We start from the raw sequence: 23,494 nt of genomic DNA on the forward strand, positions 1-23,494 counted from the left end.
GAAGTTTCCTACTGTTATGCATTGTCTATTTCTCTGTCTATTTCTTTTTTTTGGCTGCACTGGGTCTTTGTTGCTGCATGCAGGCTTTCTCTAGTCGCAGTGAGCAGGGGTTACTCTTCATTGCAGTGCATGGGCTTCTCATTGCGGTGGCTTCTCTTGTTGTGGAGCACGGGCTCTAGGTGCACGGGCTTCAGTACTTGCAGCATGCAGGCCCTAGAGCTTGCGGGCTTCAGTAGTTGCTGTGCATGGGCTCAGTAGTTGCACTGCGTGGGCTCTAGGGCACACGGGCTTCAATAGTTGTGGGATGGAGGCTCAGTAGTTGTTGTGCACGGGCTTAGTTGCTCCATGGCATGTGGGATCTTCCTAGGCCAGGGCTCAAACCTGTGTCCCCTGCATTGGCAGGTGGATTCTTACCCACTGCGCCACCATGGAAGTCCTCTGTTTATTTCTGTCAATTGTTGCTTTATGTATTCTGGTGCTGTGTTATTAGGTGCAATATATTTGTAATTGTTAATATCTTCCTCATGGATTAACTCTCTTATCATTATGAAATGTTCTTTATCTCTAACAACATTTTTTTTTTTTTTTTTTTTTTTTTGCGGTACGCGGGCCTCTCACTGTTGTGGCCTCTCCCGTTGCGGAGCACAGGCTCCGGACGCGCAGGCTCAGCGGCCATGGCTCACAGGCCCAGCCGCTCCGTGGCATGTGGGATCTTCCCGGACCGGGGCACGAACCCATGTCCCCTGCATTGGTAGGCGGACTCTCAACCACTGCACCACCAGGGAAGCCCTCTAACAACATTTTTTGCTTTAAAGTCTATTTCGTCTAATATTAGCATAGTCACTCCAACTTTCTTGTGGTTGCTGTTTGCATGATTTGTCTTTTTCCATCCTTTTACTTTTCATTTATTTGTATCTTTGAATTTAAAGTGATAGCATATAGTTGATTCTTATTTTTATACAGTCTGATAATTTGTCTTTTGATTGAATTGTTCAATCCATTCACATTTAATGTTATTGGTGTAGTGGAATTTACATTTACCCTTCTACTTTTTGTTGTCTATATGTCTCTTGTCTATTTTGTTTCTCTGTTCCTACTTTACTGCTTTCTTTTGCATTATCATTAAATGAACATTTTATAATTCAGTATTTTAATTTCTTTAATGATTTTTTTCACGATATTTTTTTGAGTTTTTGTTTTTTTTAGTGACTGTCCAAAGGTTTATCTTGTACATCTTGACATATCAGAACCAGCTTCACATTTATACTAGCTCAATTTTAGTAGTGTATTGAAATGTTACTCTCATACAGCTGTATTCCTTTCCCCTCCTTTTTGCAGTATTATTGTTATACATATTACATCTATTAATATTACAAATGCAACTGTACATTCTTTTCTATTTTTTTAATTGAAATGTAGTTGATTTAAAATGTTGTGTTAGTTTCAGGTGTACAGCAAAGTGATTTAGTTATACGTGTGTGTGTGTGTGTGTGTGTGTGTATTTATATTCTTTTTTAGATTCTTTTCCATTATAGGTTATTATAAGATACTGAGTATAGTTCCCTGTGCTATAAAATAGGTCCTTATTGCTTATCTATTTTATATATAGTAGTGTGTATATTTTAATCCAAAACTCCTAATTTACCCCTCCCCCTTTCCCCCTTTGGTAACCATAAGTTTATTTTTTATGTCTGTGAGTCCATTTCTGTTTTGTAAATAAGTTCATTTGTATCATTTTTTTTTAGATTCCTTATAAAGCAATATCGTATGATACTTGTCTTTCTCTGTGTGACTTACTTCACTTAGTATGATAATCTCTGAGTCCATCCTTGTTGTTGCTAATGGCATTATTTCATTCTTTTTTATGGCTGAGTAATATTCCATTGTGTATATATTACCACATCTTCTTTATCCGATCATCTGTCAGTGGACACTTAGGTTGCTTCCCCAGCTGTACATTGTTACAGTTATTGCTTTACCATCTGTAATCATTTTCTTAACCCAATACAACTGTGCTCCCACTGATCTGCTTTGTTCGTTATTGGCAAATATATTACATTTCTGTACATCACAGGTCCAATACTACATTATGTACATACTAGTTTATACAATTGCTTTTTAACTCGGTTATGTGAAGAAAGGAGAAAAATATACATTTACACTGTTTTGTTGGTTTTGAGGGGGGGTTCTGTTTTTGGGGTTTTTTTTGTAATTACACAATTGGTGTACATATTACACGATTGGTGCTCCTTGTTTTTTGTGTGGATTCAAATTATCATCTAGGGTCACTTGCTTTAGCTAGAAGAGCTTCCTTTAGTATATTTTTGTAAATCAGGTCTGCTGTCGACAAATTCTCTGCTTTTATCTGAGAAACTTTTAATTTCACCTTCTTTCTTGAAAGATAGCTTTTCTGGATGTAGGATTATTGGTTGACAGTTCTTTTCTTTAAGTCCTTTGAATGTATTATGTCACTGCCTTCTGGCCTCCATCATTTCTGCCAGAAAGTCATCTGTTAATCTTACTGGGTTTATATCTGGAAGTGTCAAGTTGTTTTTCTCTAAATGCTTTCAAGATTTCTCCTTGTCTTTAACTTTCAGCATTTTTACATACTGTGTCTGTTTAGGGATCTATGGGTGTATCCTACTTGGACTCCTTAGAGCTTCCTGGCTGTGTAGGTTATTGTCTTTTAATAAATTTGAGAAGTCTTCTGCTGTTATTTCTTTTAATATTTTTTCTGCTCTTTTCTCTCTCTCTCTCCCCACTATCCTTCTGGTGCTCCTATTATGCATAATACTAACTTTGGACTTAGTTTGGGTGTAGTTAGTTTGGCTTAGTTTGGGCTTAGTTTGTTCTTCTTTTTTCTGGTTCCTTGAGGTGTAAATTTAGATTGTTTATTTGAGATCTTTTCTTTTTCTTAATGTAGGCATTTATTGCTCTAAACTGTCCTCTTAAAACTCCTTTTGCTGCATCCCATAAGTTTTGGTATGTTGTGTTTCCACTTTCGATTGTTTAAAGATATTTTAAAGTTTCCCTCTTGATTTTGTCTTTGACCCATTGGTTGTTCAGGATCATGTTATTTAATGTCCACATATTTATGAGTTTTCCAGTTTTCCTTCTGTTATTGATTTCTAGTTTCATACCATTGTGGTTAGAAAAGATGCTTGATCTGATTTCAATCTTCTTAAGTTTGTCAAGACTTGTTTTATAGCCTAAGATATGATCTATCCTGGAGAATATTCCATGTGCATTTGAGAAGAAAATGTAGTCTCCTGCTTTGAATGGAATGTTCTGTGTATGTCTGTTAGGTCCATTTGGCTTAAATTATAGTTCAAGTCCAATATTTCTTGACTGATTTTTCTTTCTGGATGATCTGCCATTGTTGAAAGTGTGGTATTAAAGTCCCTTATTATTTTTGTGTTGCCGTCTATTTCTCTCTTCAATTATGTTAATATTTGCTTTATATATTTAGGTGCTCTGATGTTGGGAGCATAAATACTTACAATTGTTAGATTCCCTTGATGAATTGACCCCTTTATCGTTATATGTTGATCTTCTTTGCCTCTTGTTACAGTATTTGACTTAAAGGCTATTTTGTCTAAGTATAGCTACCCCTGCTGTCTTTTTTTTTTTTTTTTTTTGCGGTACGCGGACCTCTCACTACTGTGGTCCCTCCTGCTGCGGAGCACAGGCTCTGGACACGCAGGCTCAGCGGCCATGGCTCACGGGCCCAGCTGCTCCACGGCACGTGGGATCCTCCCAGACCAGGGCACGAACCCGCATCCCCTGCATCGGCAGGCGGACTCTCAACCACTGCGCCACCAGGGAAGCCCCCCTGCTGTCTTTTGGTTTCCATGTGCATTTACTGTCTTTTACATACCTTCAGTTTCAGTCTATGTGTGCCTTTAAAGCTGAAGTGATTCTGTTGTAGGCAGCATGTAGTTGAGTCTCTTTTTTTTTAACTTTAAAATTTATTTTTATTTATTTTTGGCTGCATTGGGTCTTTGTTGCTGCATGCAGGCTTTCTCAAGTTGCGGTGAGCGGGGTCTACTCTTCGTTGTGGTGTGTTGGCTTCTTATAGCAGTGGCTTCTCTTGTCGCGTAGCACAGGCTCTAGACACAAGGGCTTCAGTAGTTGTAGCATATGGGCTCAGTAGTTGTGGCTTGCGGGCTCTAGAGCACAGACTCAGTAGTTGTGGCACATGGGCTTAGTTGTTCTGCGGCACATGGAATCTTCCCAGACCAGGGCTTGAACCTGTGTCCCCTGCATTGGCAGGTGGATTCTTAACCACTGCGCCACCAGGGAAGTCCCAAGTGTTGTTTTTTTATCCATTCGGCTACTCTGTGTATTTTGATAGAATTTAGTCCATTTACATTTGAAGTAATTATTGATAGGTAAGGGCTTACTATTGCCATTTTGATTGTTGTTTCCTGGGTGTTTTATAGATCCTTTGTTTCTTTCTCTCTTGCTGTCTTCCTTTGTGATTTGATGATTTTCTGTAGTGGTATGCTTTGATTCCTTCCTCATTATCTTTTATGTATCTACTATAGATTTTTGCTGTGTAATTTGTTTTGTTTTGTTTTGTATTTTTGCTTTTTACCATGAGACTGACATAAAACATCTTTTAGCTGATAACATCTTAACTTTGATCGCATACAAAACTCTACAGTTTTACTTCCCCCAGGCAAAGTCTCTGAGCTAGGGCTGTGTTTCTGCAAGTGTATATGTAAATATAAATTTTACTTATCAAATTATGTATTAAATACATGAAAACATCTCTTCTCAACTAGAGTTTTTTAAACCCTATGCAAGACCTAACCAGATCAGAACGTAGCATTGGACCCTACACACCCTATGTATGATTTGAAACTTCTCCATGTGTTTCTGATGCACATCCTGGTTAAGAAGTCTGTGTCAGAGACGCTCACTAAATATTAATCCTGAGGGGGATATGCTTGTAAATCTTTTGTGAAGCAGTTTATCCATGCTTGTCCTAAACTGGCCCTTTTAAAGTATTCATTTTCCTCTTTTTCTTTAAAATAGGCTATTTCCATAACTTGACAAACAAAGGATTATTATACTTGTCTGATTTTTATAATGTCTGTATTACTTTTTTCTCTTGCAGGTGAAAATGAGTTCTTCAGTAAGAAGAAAAGGCAAGCCAGGGAAAGGAGGTGGAAAGGGGTCTTCCAGAGGAGGAAGAGGAGGCAGAAGTCATGCTAGTAAATCTCATGGGGGTGGCAGCGGTGGCGGTGGCATTGGTGGCAATAGAAAGGCCTCAAGTAGAATTTGGGATGATGGCGATGACTTTTGTATCTTCAGTGAATCAAGGCATTCATCCAGGTCATTATACTCTTTGAATATTCAAATGTGAAAACAGTATCAATTCCTGATCTAACAGATGACTAAGACAAAGGGGGAAAATGTCAAGTAATTCTGGCCAAGTTATCTTCCTCTTGTTTTAAAGCCCCTTCTTTGTAACCTTTTCTAAAGGCATGATGGCAAATAACACCTTTTGTTAGGCCGGGGATGGGGGCGGTGCTTTGAAATCTGAAGTTAACTTTAACTTCCACATGACACTGTGAATTGAGTATAATATTGTTATTGTAATCAGTATTACTAGGAAAGTAAATATTGGAAATGGTGAAGGTGATGAAAATTATTTTAAGTATTTCTTAGGCATTGTAGTTTGAAGGTCTCCAAATGAGATCTGGCTATACTCGATCTGTCTAGTTAATGAATTATCTATTTTCCAACCAGATCAACCAAATAGGCAGTTAGATTCGAGAGACTATACTGTATAGGATGTTATAGGCCATTATAAGGATTTTGTTTGTTTTTGTTTTTCTTTAAGTTTTAAAAGTCATGTTCATTGAAGTGTAATTTACGTTCAGTAAAACTCAACCTAAAATTTGACAAATGCAATCATCGCCATAAACAGCTCTTCAAAACTCCCACGTGCCCTTTGCAACACACTCCTCCCTGATCCTTAGGAATCCATTGATCTGTTTTCTGTCAAAGGGGTCAGATATAAACATTAAAATTATTTCTTATAGAAAAAATCGTAAGCACATAAAACCAAGTTTTTAAAAGGATACTTTGGAATATATAATCTTTAGAATAGTTCAAAGAATGGGATTTTAAAATAACCTTTGAAAATTAAAGCACAGTTGAGAAAGTTGTCTTAGGATAGTTGTAGAATAGCTAGTCTAGTTACTGTGTCAAGCTTCAGGCTGGGGCTGGTCAGTAGAAAAACTATTTTAAATAATGGAATTGAATTCTACAGACATTCTCAATGGGGCAGACATACGTTCTCACAGGTATTTGGCACCTCAAAAGTTCACCCCTGCTACCACCAGGAAAGGTCAAGGAAAGCAAAAACATCTGTTCTGTATATATCAGTCATCACATGTTCAAATACACCTTATCTACCTGAAGTGCTTCTTTCAAGTGCCACAATTCTGTCTTTCAAGCACCAGCTGTGAGGTTGTCAGCATCTTGAACTGGACTGAGCCAAGTCACGTGCCATGGCCAAAAAGGCCATTATAAGGACTTCGGCTTTGCTTTGAGTAAAATGGGAAGCCATTGAAGGGTTTGAGGCAAGTGTGTGTGACATCAATCACTCTAGCCAGAGTTACTGCTATTCAGTATATCCCTTCATGTGAATTAGAAAATGGTGCCCCTTTCTTTGGGCAGTTATAGCTCCAGGATGGATGTCTTGGCAAGCAGAGCATAGACTGGATTTTATCTTTTGCTGTCCCCTCCTTCCCTACTTTAGGACCCTTTGCATAGTGTATAGTCTGTGCACCCGTATTCAGTGGCCCTGCCTCAGTGTGTTCTGTGGAGAATAGACTACAGGGGGACATGGGTTGGAAGCAGGAAGACCAGTTAGAAGGTACACTCCAAGTGGCAATTTCATAGGCAATTTAATATATAAGTCTGGAGTTCAAGAATAAGATCTAGGCTAGAGAAGTAAATGTATGAGTCCTCTAGGAATAAATGTGCTTTAAGGCTGTGGGACTGGATGAGATAGGATATAGAGAAGAGGTCTGAACTTTGAGCCCTGGGGCACTCTAGGCTTTAGAACTGAGAGAGATTAGGAAAATGTGACAAAGTAGATTGAGGAGTGGCCAGTGAAGTAGGAGGAAGACTAAGCTTATTTCTGGAAGTCAAGGAATGAAGGTGTTTTCAAGGGAAGTATCCAATCAGATTGGATTGGATACTTAAAGGGAATACGCAAGTTGTATAAAAAATGCTTCTAATAGGTCAAGAAAAATGTGTTCCGGGAGTTCCCTGGTGGTCCAGTGGTTAGGACTTTCACTGCTGTGGTCCCAGGTTCAATCCCTGGTCAGGAACTAAGATGCCACAAGCTGCGTGGCACAGCCAATATAAAGAAAAAAGAAAAATGTGTTCTGACAATTGTCCACTGGATTTGGCAATGTGGATAGCATGGGCAACCTTGACGAGAGCTGTTTGGTTTAGTATACTTAGTGTGGAGAAAACCCTATTGGAGTGTGTTTCAGAGAGAAGAGGAAAGAAAGTGGTGACAAAGACAATGATTTAGATAACCCTTTGAGGGAGTTTTTCCCTAAAGGGCAGGCGAGGGAGGAGAGATAGGATAATAGCTTGAGAGGGATATGCAGTCAAAGGGAAGATTTTTTTTTTAAGATGGTAGATGTTATATAGCATGTCTGTAAGCTGATGGAAATGATCCAAAGGAGAATGAAGAACTGATGATCTGATGATGCAGAGGGAGGGATAAGTGCTGGAATGATTTCCTTGAGGAGGTTAAAGAGATTGTGTGTACAGTATACAGAGGGACTGACTTTAGGATCGAGGATGGTTCATCCTTAGGAACTGGAAGGAAGGCAAAGTATAGGGGTTTACAAATAAGAGGTAGATGAGATAGGAGCATATGGAAGTTCTCCCCCTACCCACCCCCCACCCCCCCTTTTTTTTTTTTTTCTAATCATGAGGAAACAATCAGACAAGTCCAAATAGTGAGAATTCTACAAGACAGCTAGCCTAAGTGCTTCAAAAAAGTCACTGCCAGGAAATAGGTGGGGGAACTATTCTAAATTAAAGGAGTTTGAAAAACAGCTAACTAAATGTCATTTTAAACTAGATACTCATTAAGAAAATCTGTAGAAGACATGATTGAGGCAGTTAGGAACTTTGAATATGGATTATATATTAGATGATATCAATATAAAATATCTTGTGAGTGATAAGAGTACTGTGGTTATATAAAAGTATGTCTCTGTTCTTAGGAAATAACATGCTGAAGTATTTAAGAGTGAATGTGATGCCTGCAACTTACATTCAGATGGTTCAGCAGAGCATGCATGTACATATATGAGGGAGCATATATATATATGCATCTGTGTGTGTGGAGAGAGAGAAATAAGAGAAGGGCATAATGTGTGTGTGCATTTAAGTATGGCAATTGTTAACAATTGGTGAATCTTGGTAAATGGTGTTAATTTCTGTAGATTAAAAATTTTTTGAAACCAAAAGGGGTAATGATGAATTTGGGCTAACGTTTCTTTTCAGAGGTTGCAACTAGGTGGTTAAAAAACAGTCTATTCTATTTTCTCCTTTGGTACCCAGTTTTGCGAGTGTAAGTGTGTGGTTCTTTTCAAAGTCTCAATAATATGTTGGATTTTCAATGCAGAGAAAGTTTCTGCCATTTCCCTAGATTTGTGAAAATTTATAATGAAACATGCCAAGTGAAAAAAAGAAATTTAGTGAGTAAAGTTAAACTTTAGAGCTGATTATTGTTTTAAATATTAAAAAGTATCCCTAAAAAAAAATCTAAATTCCAAAAATAAAAGATTGGTGAAATAAATTCTAGTACCTCTATATGTATGTGTAACCATTTAAAAGTTAACTTGTAGGAAAATATTTAATTTGGGGGAAATGACAGTTTTATTTTGATAAGGAAATAAAGCAAATTATAAAAGATTATATGTGCTGTACAATTTTATAAAAAATGTATGTGAAAAAGAATGATGTGATTTAAGATGACTTCTGTTTTCTTCTTGGTTCTCTACTTTTCTACAGTGAACATGTATTATTATGATTTTTGTAATCAGGAAATAATAATTTAGGTAAATATTTCAAAAATAGGGCTAGGGCTTCCCTGGTGGCACAGTGGTTGAGAGTCCGCCTGCCGATGCAGGGGACACGGGTTCGTGCCCCGGTCCGGGAGGATCCCACATGCCGCGGAGCGGCTGGGCCCGTGAGCCATGGCCACTGAGCCTGTGCGTCCGGAGCCTGTGCTCCGCAACGGGAGAGGCCACAGCAGTGAGAGGCCCGCGTACCGCAAAAAAAAAAAAAAAAAAATAATGCCTAATATTCACAAGATAGGACTCTCTGTTGTTTTCAGATCAAGTACCTCAAATAGAATGAAATATGTACTCTTTGTATGTAGCACATTTCTTTTGAACATCCACTAGTGCAGAAGGAGTCACCATAGCATTACTTTCTCCAGAGGACTCTTGAGTTAGTGAAGCCAGATTTAATGATGAAGCATCGAATCAGGTTTTTCTCCAGCAGTTTCAATATAATGAAATCTGGTAAATACTGTAGAAAATAGAGAATCTCTTCACATTCATTGTCATCTTTTGTAGGGTATTTGACAGTCCAGTCATGTTATATATATTTGGGGACCCTGAGGAGAGTGTAAAAGTTCTGCTCACGGATAAATGTGTAATTTTGTTCTTGTGTCCTTTGCAGACCTAGTAACAGTAGCGTGAGAAAAGGGGATGCACACCCCAAATGGAAGCCTGAAGCCAAAGCGCCCCTTCAGACTCTACATATGACTTCTGAGAATCAAGAAAAAGTGAAAGCTCTTCTCCGAGACCTGCAAGAACAAGATGCAGATGCTGGATCTGAGTAAATTATCTTATTTCAGTAAACTACTATATTGAGGAAGATGCACTGGCAGTGTGAGGGCTCTGTGTGTCTTTGGAATACTGTATCAGTACTGATCCTGTAGTGGCTGTATAACTAGTTGAAAGTGAGCCAAGAGAAATACAAGAATAATTATTCAGCAACAGTTTTAGAGTGAGTTTGTTTTGCAATATCTGTGAGCAATGGTACAGATCGCCTTTTCATCTTTACTTTTTCTAGGACAGTGCTAATAAGGATTCAGTAGTTGCTTTATTGATAACCTTTCAAATAAAACCTTGTAGTGAACAAGTAGAAGCATTGTTCTAGGAGCAAATATTGAGTTGATCAGATGAAGTCTTATGATTACACTTCTCATGACCATCTGCCTAAGAGAAAGATTGTTTTAGACTTTTGGCTGTTTTGCTTTGTGATTTCAGTTGGAGAGGTTAATCCTTTCCATTTGCCAGAATTAATGAACGGTCAGTCATGAACAGCTCAATTTCCATCCTATCTACAAATTGCATATCTGTCTTAAATTTAGGAAAGGTGGTTATGCAGCAAAGCAAAAAAAAAAAATAGCGATGGTTTTTATAAATGAGAAGAGAGAGAGGATAGCCAAGGCTTCTGTAGTTAAGAACACAGACTCTGGGTCAGACTACCTTGGTTAAAATCTCTAGTTGCTCTTTACTTTATAACCTTTGGCAGTTACTAATCTTCTCTTAAATTTTAGTTGATCATCTGAAAAAAAAAATAGAGATTCCAATCTGGCTGGGTTATTGGGAAGATTTTCAAAGAGATAGTACATATAAAACATTTAACATAGTACCTGGCAGGTAATAAATTCTGTTACTTGCCGAGATATAAATTAATAGGTCAATAAAAATAAATCAGTGACTGAATAGTGGTCAGGATTCTCTGTCCTTTGGTTCCTTGAATTAAATTCTTAGACTCTTACTAAATTTTTCTTTGAGGTAAGTAGAAGTTAATATATGAAAATGTTACTTTTGCCAGAAGAGGTGTTTCTGGGGAGGAAGAAGATGATGAGCCTGATTATGATGATGAGCAGTACTGGTCAGCTGGACGAGAAGCTTCCCTTGTTCCCGACTCAGATCCTTTGGAATGTGCTGGTTCAGGCCTGGTGGAGCCTCATCATCCGGAAGTTACAGTCTCAACATTTGCAGTGCAAAAACTTTCCAGGTTTGCTTTCATCATTTATGGGAAAATTGAAGGAAACTGAAAGTGTATTATAAACGCACCTACCACTCCTCGAATACTTTCGTGTTATGTGCGTTCCAGTGGTACCTGATACGCCCAGTATCCTCTCTTTTAGGATAGGGAGATGAAGGAGGCGTTAGTATTATCAGGTACACTTTTTCAAGACACAAACCCTGCCTGTGTATAGTTATGCCTTCCCATATATGTATTTAAATGAATTTCTCTTTTGAGGTTTGATATTACTCAGTCGTCTTTGTCATGCTTCTCACTTGGCAGGTATGGTTTCAACACCGAGCACTGTCAGGTAGCCCTGAGAATTTGCAATGGAGACATGGGGGCATCACTGGAACATCTGCTCACCCAGTGTTTTTCAGAGACATTTGGAGAGAGGATGAAGGTCTCTGAGGCCGTTGCGCGTATAAGCTTGGATGAGTGTGTGGAGCAGCGACAGGAAGAGGCCTTTGCTCTCAAGTCAATCTGTGGAGAAAAATTTATAGAAAGAATTCAGAACAGAGTCTGGACCATTGGATTAGAACTGGGGTATTTGACGAGTAAATTCCGCAAATCCAAGCAAAAGGAAAGTACCAAAAATATACAGGAGACGTCGCTTGAAATCTGTAAATTTTACCTCAAAGGAAGTTGCAAATTTGGATCAAAGTGCAAATTCAAACACGAAGTGTCCCCAAATCAAATTGCTGGAAGAGCAGAAAGAAGTGTAGATGATTCTCATCTAAATGCTGACGAAGATGCATCTTTTTTATACGAACTTGAAATTCGATTTTCTAAAGACCACAAATACCCCTACCAAGCTCCCCTTGTGGCATTTTATTCCACCAATGGGAATCTACCTCTGGCTTGTCGTTTACATATTTCTGAGTTCCTTTATGGCAAGGCCTTGACATTTGCAGAAACTTCAGAACCTGTTGTATATTCTTTGATAACCCTTTTAGAGGAAGAATCAGAAATAACCAAGTTACTAACATATACCCATCACAAGTACAGTGTCCCTCCTGTGAACTTTCTGCCAGTATCCTCTGGGACCAGAATAAATAATCCTGTCTGTCGTAAACCAGTGATTCCAAGTAATTCGTTTCTTTCAAATCAAATTCCAGAAGGTATGTAAGTCATTGATGAGGTGTTGTGGAGGCGGGATTTGGAATGATGGATTACGGCAATCAGAGGCTCTGAGGGCTGGTGTAGGATCTCCCCTGAGCTATGACCTGACTTTACTTGTAAGGCCTAATTCTGTCACTGTGTTTTGGCTCCCTGAATTGAAAGTTTGTAGTGATGTATAAGTTTATTAGCAGTCGAGGGCTGGAAGAACCTTAAAGCATCCTTCCAGAAAAGTCTGTTTCGTGTAATCCATTTGGTTTCCTGTGATTACTTCTGTTATTGTATATAGGATTACTTTAAAATGAGTTTTTAGAGATACTTCTCTTTCTATACCACCATCCGTACCCTCCTGCTTTTAGTATGCTAGACCCCCAAAAGTCATTAGGGGATGTCTCTCTTTATGGGTCCCTAAATCCTCAAATAGAGAAATGTTTGTACGAGCCTCTGGCTTCCTCCAGATCTGAGTGTGCCATGCAGAGTCTTACATCACAAGTAACCCCCCTTTCAAAGTTCACCGTAGGATCTCTCTTATTTTTTGCCACCTCTCTTTCAGAGCAGCAAGTTTTATTATTTCCCAGGAGTTCCTAGGTAAATGTCAACAGGTAGAGAACAGTGAAACTGCACCGAGATGTGGATGCCGGACAGCTGGCTAGGTTCCCTCACTGGCCCCTTGACTCGCTCCCAGCCTGCCGCGAGTTCTAGCACTCAGATGTATTCCTCAAGAAATGACAAACTGTGTGTCGGTGAACTTTTTTTTTAAGATAACCGCTTTATTAAGATATAATTTACACACCATAAAATTTACTCTTTTGAAGTGTACAATTCAGTGGTTTTTAGTATATTAACAGAGTTGTGCAGCCATGACCACTGTCTAACTCTGGAACGTTCTCATCACCCCAGAAAGAAACTCTGCACCTGTTAGCAAGTCACTCCTCATTTCTCCCTTCCCCCAACCCCTAACAACCGTGAGTCTATATTCTGTCTCTGTGGATTTGCCTTTTCTGGACATTTCATGGAGATGGAATCCTATAGTAAATATGTGGCTTTTTGTGACTGGCTTCTTTCACTTAGCATAATGTTTTCAAGGTTCATCCATGTTGTAGCATGTATCAGTACTTCATTCCTTTTTATTACTGAATACTATTCCATTATATGGACATACCACATTTCATTTATTGATTCATCATATGATAGACATTTGGGTTATTTTGTGTCATGGAATTGTAGGTACACTTGCAAATATTTGAAACTTTCAATTAATTTCTGAATGTACAGAGTCTACTGGATTAACAAGGCAGGGCATGATTTTCTTTTTTGTTTTTTGGTTTTTTTTTTGTGGTACGCGGGCTTCTCACTGTTGTGGCCTCTTCCGTTGCGGAGCACAGGCTCTGGACGCGCAGGCTCAGCGGCCACGGCTCACGGGCCCAGCCGCTCCGCGGCATGTGGGATCTTCCCAGACCGGGGCACAAACCCGTGTCCCCTGCATCGGCAGGCGGACTCTCAACCAGTGCGCCACCAGGGAAGCCCTTTTCTTTGTTTTTACTTTGATTTAACCAGAGCCACTGACACTTGATTAAAGTTTATTTGGAGATGCATTTTAAGTTCTTTAGCAGTAGAAGTAGTAGTGTGGAAATGAATGAACTTGTTTTATTCAAGCTTTAACTTTTTCTCCATTTTATGATTTTTTTGTTGTTGTTACTTTGTTAGATAGTGACTTTTCCCTGCTAAAGAAAGGGCTCCATATCGAAAACGTTTCCTTTTATCCCCTTCAAGTTGAAAAGGAATCAGAGCCTGAGGAGGAGACAGATGAGGATGAAGGTCCTGCACCAGTTATGGTGGAGAATGAAAGCTATGTCAACCTTAAGAAAAAGATTTCCAAAAGATATGACTGGCAGGCAAAATCAGTACATGCTGAGAATGTCAAAATCTGCAAGCAGTTCCGAATAAAACAGGTAGGGTATTCTGAGAGAATGGCTAGCATTGCCTCCCTAATGTATGGATGAAGGGATTGGGAATTAGGAAGCTTTGGCTACTCTCCATGGTATACTCTCAGCTCTCTTTTACTCTGATTGGGCAAAGTTTCTGCATGCCATAGCAAACTTGGATGCATGTTCCAGATAGTTTTGGAAAATCCAATGGCTGATGAAAATGAAACACATATATACCAAATATTCTGAGAATCATGTGGCTTTGTTACTATGATAGAAATCTGATAAGTGAAAGGAAAAGTAGTACTGTGATTTACATTAGAAATCACAGTATAGAAAAGGAGAAGGAGAAGGGGAAGGAGGGACTCTTACCCCATTTCAAAGGCTCACAGGATAAATAATTTGCCCAAGGTCACATAGCTGGTAAGTGGCAACACAGGGTTTCAAGCTAATTCTCTCTGTTTTCAAAGTCCATGTTGTTTTTACCCCATTCAGGGGTAAAAATAAGATTATTTTAAAAGAACTCATAAGTGAAGTATTAGGGCAGAGTTGGATGGAGGATAAAGACGAGTTGCTTAACGAGTTTGGGGATTAGATTAGATGCTATCTAAGGCCCTTCCGATTCTAAAGTTCTGTGATTCTGATTTTTGACAGAGTATATATAACACTAGTACATATATACCGCAACACCCATAGAACGTCAAATTGACTAGAAAATCACACCATAAATAATAAGATGGTGGAAATAAAAAATTACACATTCAGTTTGAACAGTGTGTTTAGAGGTGATAAAATTACATGCAGAAAATGTGTATGTTAATATAAATGTTAGTATAAATTTCTTACATTAGTCAAAAATACATCCACAGTTTTAACCTACAGTACAATGTTTATAGCATTGGCCATTAGATGTCAAACTGAGTTACATAGATGTGGTGATTGGCCAAAAAGAACCCTTTAAATGAGGGAGTATTCAGAAACAAAACAAAACAAAACAAAAAAGATGAGGGCATGTCAGAAGGACTCAGGAATCAACCTGGAAAAGCTCCCAATAGCCAAAATGAAATAATGAGAGCAACAAAATAAATTGGATTATATCGTAGGTATTGGATGTACAGTATTGGATTATAAGCCAGGAATTTAAAAAAAAGAAATCTATAAATCCATACCAGTTTATTTTTATTTATTTATTCTCGACAGATAAAGATTGTATATATTTAAGATGTTAAAAAAAAAAGAACCATTTAGTGAGTTCTATTACCGTTAGTGATTTTGGTAAAAATCTGATACTGTGTAGAACTATGCTGTCTTGTATGGTAGCCCCTAGCCATGGGTAGCTATTTAAAGTTAAATTTATTAAAATTAAATAAAATAAAACATTCAGGTCCTCGACAGCACTGATCACAGTTCAAGTGCTCAACAATCACATGTAGCCAGAGGTTGCTATGTTGGACCACGCAAACAGAACATTTCCATCAGCACGGAAAGTTCTGTTGAACAGTGCTAGTATAGAGACTTACAGAAAGAGCTGGATAGGTGCTAAGAGGGGTTATTTCTCTCATAAGATCCTTCAGTTCATTCAGATGTAGGAAAGCCACACAGATCCCACAGCTTATTCTGGCTGATTCTCGGAACAGCCTTCTGACTAAAGTCACCAGCATCCAGCCCCCAACACATCTGCACTTTCTGTCTGTAAACAAATTGGTGAAGAAAGAGCAGAAAGGGGAGGTCTAACTATGGGATTCCACATTCAGAGCTTTGTGAAAGGTGACTGAAAGTAACCAAACTGATGTCTTATCTTTTATTTTATTAGGCCTCCAGACAGTTCCAGTCAATTCTGCAAGAAAGACAATTACTCCCTGCTTGGGAAGAAAGAGAAAACATTCTTAAACTGTTGAGCAAGCACCAAGTGCTTGTTATAAGTGGTATGACTGGGTAAGAATGTGATTTATTTCTAATTCAGCTTTCATCTATAGATACGGTGTGTGCCCTGGTTACCACCACCAGTTCTACTTTAAAAAAAAAAAACAGTTGCTGGTGTTATTTGTGCTTTTTCCTGTTAAATATTGAATAATATTTCACAGAGGCAAATAATGTGGCAACTGTAGCCTATAGAGCCAAATTACAAAAAAACAAACAAAACTCAGAAATTTAGGATTTTTTTTAAAAAATTATTTATTTTATATTTATTTTCGGCAGTGTTGGGTCTTTGTTTCTGTGCGAGGGCTTTCTCCAGCTGCAGTGAGCGGGGGCCACTCTTCATCGCGGTGCACGGGCCTCTCACTGTCGTGGCCTCTCCCGTTGCGGAGCACAGGCTCCAGACGCGCAGGCTCAGTAGTTGTGGCTCACGGGCCCAGCCGCTCTGCGGCATGTGGGATCTTCCCGGACCGGGGCACGAACCCATGTCCCCTGCATTGGCAGGCGGATTCTTAACCACTGCGCCACCAGGGAAGCCCAGAAATTTGGGCATTTATAGATATTGTATACCTCTGCCTTAAGACAATTTTAAGGCAAAAGGCCAGCTGAAGGCTTTTAACAAGGCCCATTTTAAAATGTTAAGGACAGTTCCAGAACATTTAGCTTGAAACTTCAGAAATGAATTTTCTAAATTTATTCTTATTTCCTTAAAGCTTTTGTTTAAGAACAACTTAGGGTACATTATTTTTCCTGTTCCACACTCTCCATATGTTATCCAAACCTATTTGGCAGGGACAAGTTGCAGGCTTAATCTAGTTCTGTATTCAAGGGTCTTCAATTTAATAATTACATTTGTGCCCAGACTCACAGATACAGTAGTAACTTTGTATCTTCCAGTTTCTTATCTTTTAAACCTCGGTCAGTACTTTGGTATAGCCAAAGCAATACCACACCAATGGGAAAAATATAAAGTATTTTAATAATCATAAGATAATATTCCTGTTTCTTCAGGATTCACATGTAGAGTTCACATTCCTGAAGGCATTTATAGAGCTTAACCTAATGTTTATTCAGTAGTCCCAGTTTTACAAATAATAGTGAACTATTATTTGATTGCCCTGTTAACCTAAGTGCAAATTCCTAGGAGTTATCAGCTATAGGTAATAAGTCAGTAGGTAGGTTTAGAAGATAGATGAAGCTGAACAACTTTTATTCTAATTAGCTTCTTACTTTCCTCATTGGATATGATTGCTTCTTTAGTTAACTAGAGCACTTGAAAACTCTTATTTTAGGACTTATTTGTTTTGACATACAGATGTGGGAAAACCACACAGATTCCACAGTTTATTCTGGATGATTCTCTGAACGGACCACCTGAGAAGGTGGCTAACATCATCTGTACCCAACCCCGACGAATCTCTGCGATCTCTGTCGCCGAACGCGTTGCTAAAGAAAGAGCAGAGAGAGTGGGTCTGACTGTGGGATACCAGATCCGGTTAGAAAGTGTCAAGGTTTGTATGCTTTTCTTATTTCCTGATGACAGAAATTTACAATTTTCAAGTATAAAGAACCCTTGGGGTCTGAAGGTTCTGGGCAAGTTGGAATATATACTTCAATAGGGCTGAAGTCCTTTTAGAAATATTTTGGTTTAAACTCTTTTCTGGGCTGTACTTAATTTCCTCTGTAAAGACCTTCTATTCTTTATTGGCAGAAGTGATCTAGTAGGTGCTGCTTTGTTCCTAAACTGGGACTTAATCCATTTAACCAAATATGGAATGAACAAATTCAGAATTGATTTCATCACTCACTGTTATTTTTATGTTTTATAATAATTTTTGAATGCTTTCTACGAGTCTTAAAAGTTTGATGTAAAGTAGAAAAGCTTTTGTTGTTGCCAGCAAGAAACTATGCATTTAGTTTCTTGGTTTATATTAAAATAGAACTGCTGGTGTTTTCAGTATTCTTTATCCCTATCCATTAAAAATGGCTTTGCCAGGAAAGTGTTTCCTTTTTTCAGAAAGTTCATTAAAGCTTTCTATGCCCTTTTACGTGTAAGTCCTCAGCCACCAGACTGTTATACTGCACCACAGGAGTGCTGCTGAGAAGGCTAGAGGGGGACACAGCCCTACAAGGAATCACCCATATCATTGTTGATGAAGTCCATGAGAGGACAGAAGAAAGGTAAGGCAAAGATTTTACAGATGAATACACACACACGTCAAATGAAGACATGGCTGAAAGGATTTTATTCTGCTTCCAGTTAAGTTCCTTAGAGCTAGTAATGGTAATTGCCATAGGGAAGGCTTAAGTTAGAGAAGAGGAACTGCCTTCCTGGTCTCCAGGGTCTGTGACATGAAAAATGCTAGGAGAGCACATGTTCATCACTGGAAGAGTCATCCTATTGGAGGGACATCGTCTAATAAGAGGCACCATGCTGAGCTGGGTGCTGTACTTAGCAGGAATATCAGATGTAATGCATGCTATAGCTGATGGATTGGTCAATATGTGCTTCCTTCTTTGTGCATTTGGTCAGTCATTCAGTCCTGACATTCATTCATGTATTTATTGAGCCTGCATTAAGTGCCAAGTGGCCTATTAATTGCTGGGGATACTGCAGTGAACAAACATATATGTTTCCCCTTTATGTCTTATGATCTGGTAGGAAAAACAAATAATGAATAGGTAAATAAACAAGTAAGTAAATAACTACAAATTGGAATAAGTACCATAAAGGAATAAACAGGATGCTGTGTTTGGGGGGAGAGAGCCATGAGATAATCAGAGATTATATCTCTGAAGAGATTACATTTAAATTAAAAACAGAAGTATGAAAAGGAGTCTCATGAGATATATGAGGGCAAGGTCAGCATTTGCAAGGACTCTGCAGTGGTAAAGGGCTTCATGAGTCCAAAAACTGGAGGAAGGCCAGTGTGCAGCTGGTATGTAGTGAATGAGGGGAAAAGTGACAGCTAAAAAAAGCAGGAGACTATGCACCATTAATAATAAAGCATTTGGATTTTACTTTAATGGAATTAGAAGTCATTAAAGGGTCAAGGTATAAAATCAAAATTCTCAATATTTTAAAATGAAGGGCCAGGTAAATAGATGGCATTGATCATAGTTTGTCGTGTAGATCATGCTCTAAAGTAGTAAAAAAGTGGTGGGAAAAAGAGAGATGATCCTGTGCAAATCATGAGGCTTTCCCAAAAAGGACTATATTATTATTAATATCTTGAGAAGAAGAAAGTCTAAGTAAAGTTGATGGGCTGACAGAGAAGCAGAAAATAGATCATAGCAAAACTAAAAAAAAAGAAACAAACATGAAAAGAGGTCCCAGCTATTGCTGATAAAAAGTTTTTAAAAAATGAACGGGGAAGACATGTAAACAGAAGACTATTTGTTAGAAGAAATAAATACACTAATATAGTAGTAATTAAGAAATATAAAGAAATTTGAAACTAAAGAAAAAGATTTTTATATAAAAAGAATATATCAGGGAATTCCATGGTGGTCCAGTGGTTAATACTCAGCGCTTTCACTGCTGGGGCCCTGGACTTGATCCCCGGTCAGGGAACTTAGATCCTGCAAGCAAGCGGCGTGATGTGGCAAAAAAAATTTAAAAAGAATAGATCAAAATAAAAGGAAATATTTCCTAGAACAAGACAATAATAAATTTTAAATAGCTATATAGAAAACACTGAAAGTCTTTGAGGGGCAAATAATCTTTACGTAGAGACTCCAGAAAACAGTGGGGAAAAAAATAAATGGTAAATAATGTCACTTTGCACCTAAATGTTTGAAATGATCATTTGAAATAATTTATTTTAACAGAATCACTGAACAACCTAAAAGAGGGAATCAAATAAAACATTCAGCCAAACTAATAATATTTAAATGATTGTATTATAAAAATAAAATTTTAATTTTAGGGGAAATTATATCCAATGTAATTTTGAACATAAAGAGTAGCTTTGGGTTTCATAACATTTATACTTCCACAAACTCAGTGAAACTGGAAGATAGCTCTGGATCTGGTTCCTGGCTGCAATGATGTTCTCAAAGAGATTTTTATAAAACCTAATGACCTATAGAATATCAACAGTTAAAAACAAAGTATTTTCACATCCGAATAAAGATAAATTACACACTGGAGAAGGGAGATTTGAGCATTTACAAATACCAGTCTTTGGGAATGGAGTACACAAATTATAAGAAAAAGTAGGGGAATATTTGCTAGCTCTGACTGAAAGAGGCAGAAAATAGGGGGTGGTGGTGTGATGAATTGGGAGATTGGGATTGACATGTATACACTAATATGTATAAGATGGATAACTAATAAGAACCTGCTGTATAAAAGATAAATAAAATTTAAAGATTAAAAAAAGAAAGTAAAATCTAGGAACCAAGATCAGTTAAAAAATAAATAAGATAAAAGGTTGAATATAGAAAATTTTGTTATATTTGTTTAAACTTTTTAATACATTTTCTGATCATAGAGATAATGACATTATTCTAACACATTTAGGCAATATTAAATGTCAAGAAGAAGAATTTCTGTCCCTTATAGAATTGCTAATTACATGTTAACAATTTGTTCTGTTTTCTTCTGGGAGTATATTGGGAGTTAGCAGAGAGATGTATCTCCACAAACACTATTGGGATTATATACTGTTGTGTGCTGCATGTGGTCTAATATTCAATATGAGAGCATGAACTATCTTTGAAATTATTGCTAATAATTGCATGAGGAAATTCTAACGTGTGGATGTACCATAAGTTACTTAACCATTTACCTATTGTTATATTATTTTCCTTTTCCCTAAAAAAGAAAAAGAATAGTCATAAATGTAATTAAATTGGCTCATTAAAGAAAACTAAGTAGTTCAAGAATATACTCATTAAAAATTCAAACAAGGGCTTCCCTGGTGGCGCAGTGGTTGAGAGTCCGCCTGCTGATGCAGGGGACACGGGTTCGTGCCCCTGTCCGGGAAGATCCCACAGGCCGCGGAGCCTGTGCATCCGGAGGCTGTGCTCCGCAACAGGAGATGCCACAACAGTGAGAGGCCCGTGTACCGCCAAAAAAAAAAAAAAATTCAAACAACACAGATAAAGTGAAAGTCCCCTGTAACACTCCCAAACCATTCCCAGTCCCTGCCCCAGAGATAACTACAGTGATCAGATTGGTGATATGTCCTACTGTACATTGACATATATGCTTGCTTTGTCAGAAATAGGTACTTTTATTTCCAGAACTTTTTTTTCTAATACAAATTATATATTCACTTAGTAAATCAACAAACATTTATTGAGCACCTACTATATCCCAGGCAGTGCTCCAGGTACTGAGTAGTGTCTTGTAGAACAAAATAACCAAAATCCCCATCCTCATAGAGCTTATATTCTAGTGAGAGAGCCCAACAATAAGCAAGATAAAGAAGTAAAATATAAAGTATGTTTGTTAAGTGCTAAGAAGAGAAAGGGTAATATGAAATGCAAGGGAGGGGAACATTTGAAATTTTAAACATGGTGGCCAGGGAAGGCCTAGCTGCAAAGGTACATTTTGAGTAAAGACTCAAAGAAAGTGAGTGAGTGAGCTACCTCTTGAATGTCTGGGAGAAGCCCTTTCTAGGCACATTAATAACATGTGCAAGGGACCTGGGGTCCATGTCTCAAAGACAGCAAGGAGGACAGTGTGGCTGGAGCCAAGTGATGAAGGGGGAGAGCGACAGGAAATGAGCAGTGAGGGTACAGATCATGTCACATAGGGCCTCGTTAGTGAGGACTTTGATAAGAGTCGTTGAAGGATTTTGAGCAGAAGAGTGGCACAATCAGATTTACATTGGCACAGAATTATTGGTCTACCATACTGAGAATAGATTTTAGAGGGGCAAGGGCTGAAACAGGGAGGCCAGATAGGACATTGCTGTTCTGCGGTACATATTGTTCTACAGCTTGGGTTTCTTTCACTAACAATATCTCTTAGAGATGTTTTCATGTCTGTATCTAGAGCTCTACTTTATTCCTTTTATCTGCCTCATGTTATTCCTTAGAATGGATGATATTGTCATAATTAACCATTTCTTGGTTGATAGACATTTTGGTAGTTTCCACTGATTTACAAACAATGCTATAATGAAAATCGTTGTATATACCTCTTTATCTACATGTAGATATCAAGAAGTGGAATTATCAAATGCAATGATGAATGCTGTTGGTATTTTGATTGGCACTACACTGAATTTAGTTTATTTGGTGGGAAATTGATATCTTTACAACATTAAGTCTTCACATCTAGGAACATGACACATCTTTCTATGAGTTATAAATTTTTTTCACATAAGTCTTACACTTACTTGAAATATGTCAAAGGTTATTAATTTTCATGTATTAAATTTTTTTGATCCTCAGATGTTTCTTTTATTTCCTCTAGTGACTTCTTACTGCTAGTTTTGAAAGACATTGTGTTGCAGAGACCAACTCTTCAAGTTATTCTGATGAGTGCAACTTTAAACGCTGAGCTCTTTTCAGAATATTTTAATTCCTGCCCAGTTATCACTATACCAGGTGATTAAAATCCATCATTAAATATGTATTGTCCTAATAAGCAAATATAATTATTTTAAAGTTCATTTGAGATATAAATGAATATTTATATCTGTTTCTAGAAAAGAATTGATTAGTTTGTAACAAATAAAATCATAACCATATAATGAAATTATTAAAGAGGTAATGTTATATTCATTTGCTGGGAGATTTCAATTTATATGTGCTTTTAAAAAAAAAGTCTAGGTTATTAGGATTTCTAGCATTCTGTTGTGTTTAACATCAGAATGTGAGTTTATAATGGTAATCTATCATAAAGGGAAAAGTTGTATCTGTGTATAGCATATTTGTTCATTGCTGTATTCTGCTAAACTTCTGGATATTGGTCCACTCTGGCACCAAGTGAAATTGGACAGTCTGCGTCTTCTTTTGGTGCTTTCACAGTCTCATTGTGGGATTAATTTATCACCTTGGGCTTTGGTTTATCATTCTGCAGTTGATTGGTAAAGAACAATTTGGAAACACTGAGTGGTGAATAATTCGTTCTAGTTGTAGAGGATATCGACAGTAGATTTAAAGATGAAATTATATGCTTGATCTAGAATACAATTGTTGACTGTTTAAAGGTCCCCTGCAGGGAAGCAGAGGGGGATAAAAAGGTTTAACAGATTTTTTTTAAAAAGAGGTTAAAAAAAGTCTTATTAGCAAATGATCATCTCTCCAACTATGCACTTCTGTTTTATTTACTAACTAGAACCTACTCCTTCCATTTTTATCATGAAAAGCTTTTTCTGAATACTTGTAAGACCACAGAGTAAATAGCACCTTACTGTGCCAGGCTTCATTTTAAGACAATTTTACATATACAAACAGTTTCAAGATAGTTG

The 23,494-nt window shown here is 37.7% G+C and overlaps 1 protein-coding gene across 7 annotated transcripts in view; it reads left to right on the forward strand.

Annotated features, from left to right (window-relative positions):
• DHX57 (DExH-box helicase 57) overlaps positions 1-23,494 on the forward strand; it is a 56,911-nt gene that overhangs the window by 4,911 nt on the left and 28,506 nt on the right. For 4 of the 7 annotated variants that reach the window (XM_030857870.2, XM_060309264.2, XM_030857869.2 and 1 more), the window contains 9 exons: positions 5,123-5,340; positions 9,736-9,894; positions 10,903-11,088; positions 11,383-12,221; positions 13,927-14,171; positions 15,961-16,082; positions 17,380-17,575; positions 18,121-18,245; positions 22,495-22,628. In XM_030857870.2, the coding sequence (XP_030713730.2) occupies positions 5,129-5,340; positions 9,736-9,894; positions 10,903-11,088; positions 11,383-12,221; positions 13,927-14,171; positions 15,961-16,082; positions 17,380-17,575; positions 18,121-18,245; positions 22,495-22,628 (2,218 nt within the window). In that variant the 5' untranslated portion in view covers positions 5,123-5,128. Of the gene's footprint in view, positions 1-648; positions 752-5,122; positions 5,341-9,735; positions 9,895-10,902; positions 11,089-11,382; positions 12,222-13,926; positions 14,172-15,960; positions 16,083-17,379; positions 17,576-18,120; positions 18,246-22,494; positions 22,629-23,494 lie in introns of those variants that run through there. The other 3 variants (XM_060309263.2, XM_030857871.2, XM_030857868.2) reach the window with 3 other exon arrangements.

The sequence above is a fragment of the Globicephala melas genome, chromosome 12 (assembly GCF_963455315.2).
Source record: "Globicephala melas chromosome 12, mGloMel1.2, whole genome shotgun sequence".
Taxonomy (NCBI): domain Eukaryota; kingdom Metazoa; phylum Chordata; class Mammalia; order Artiodactyla; family Delphinidae; genus Globicephala; species Globicephala melas.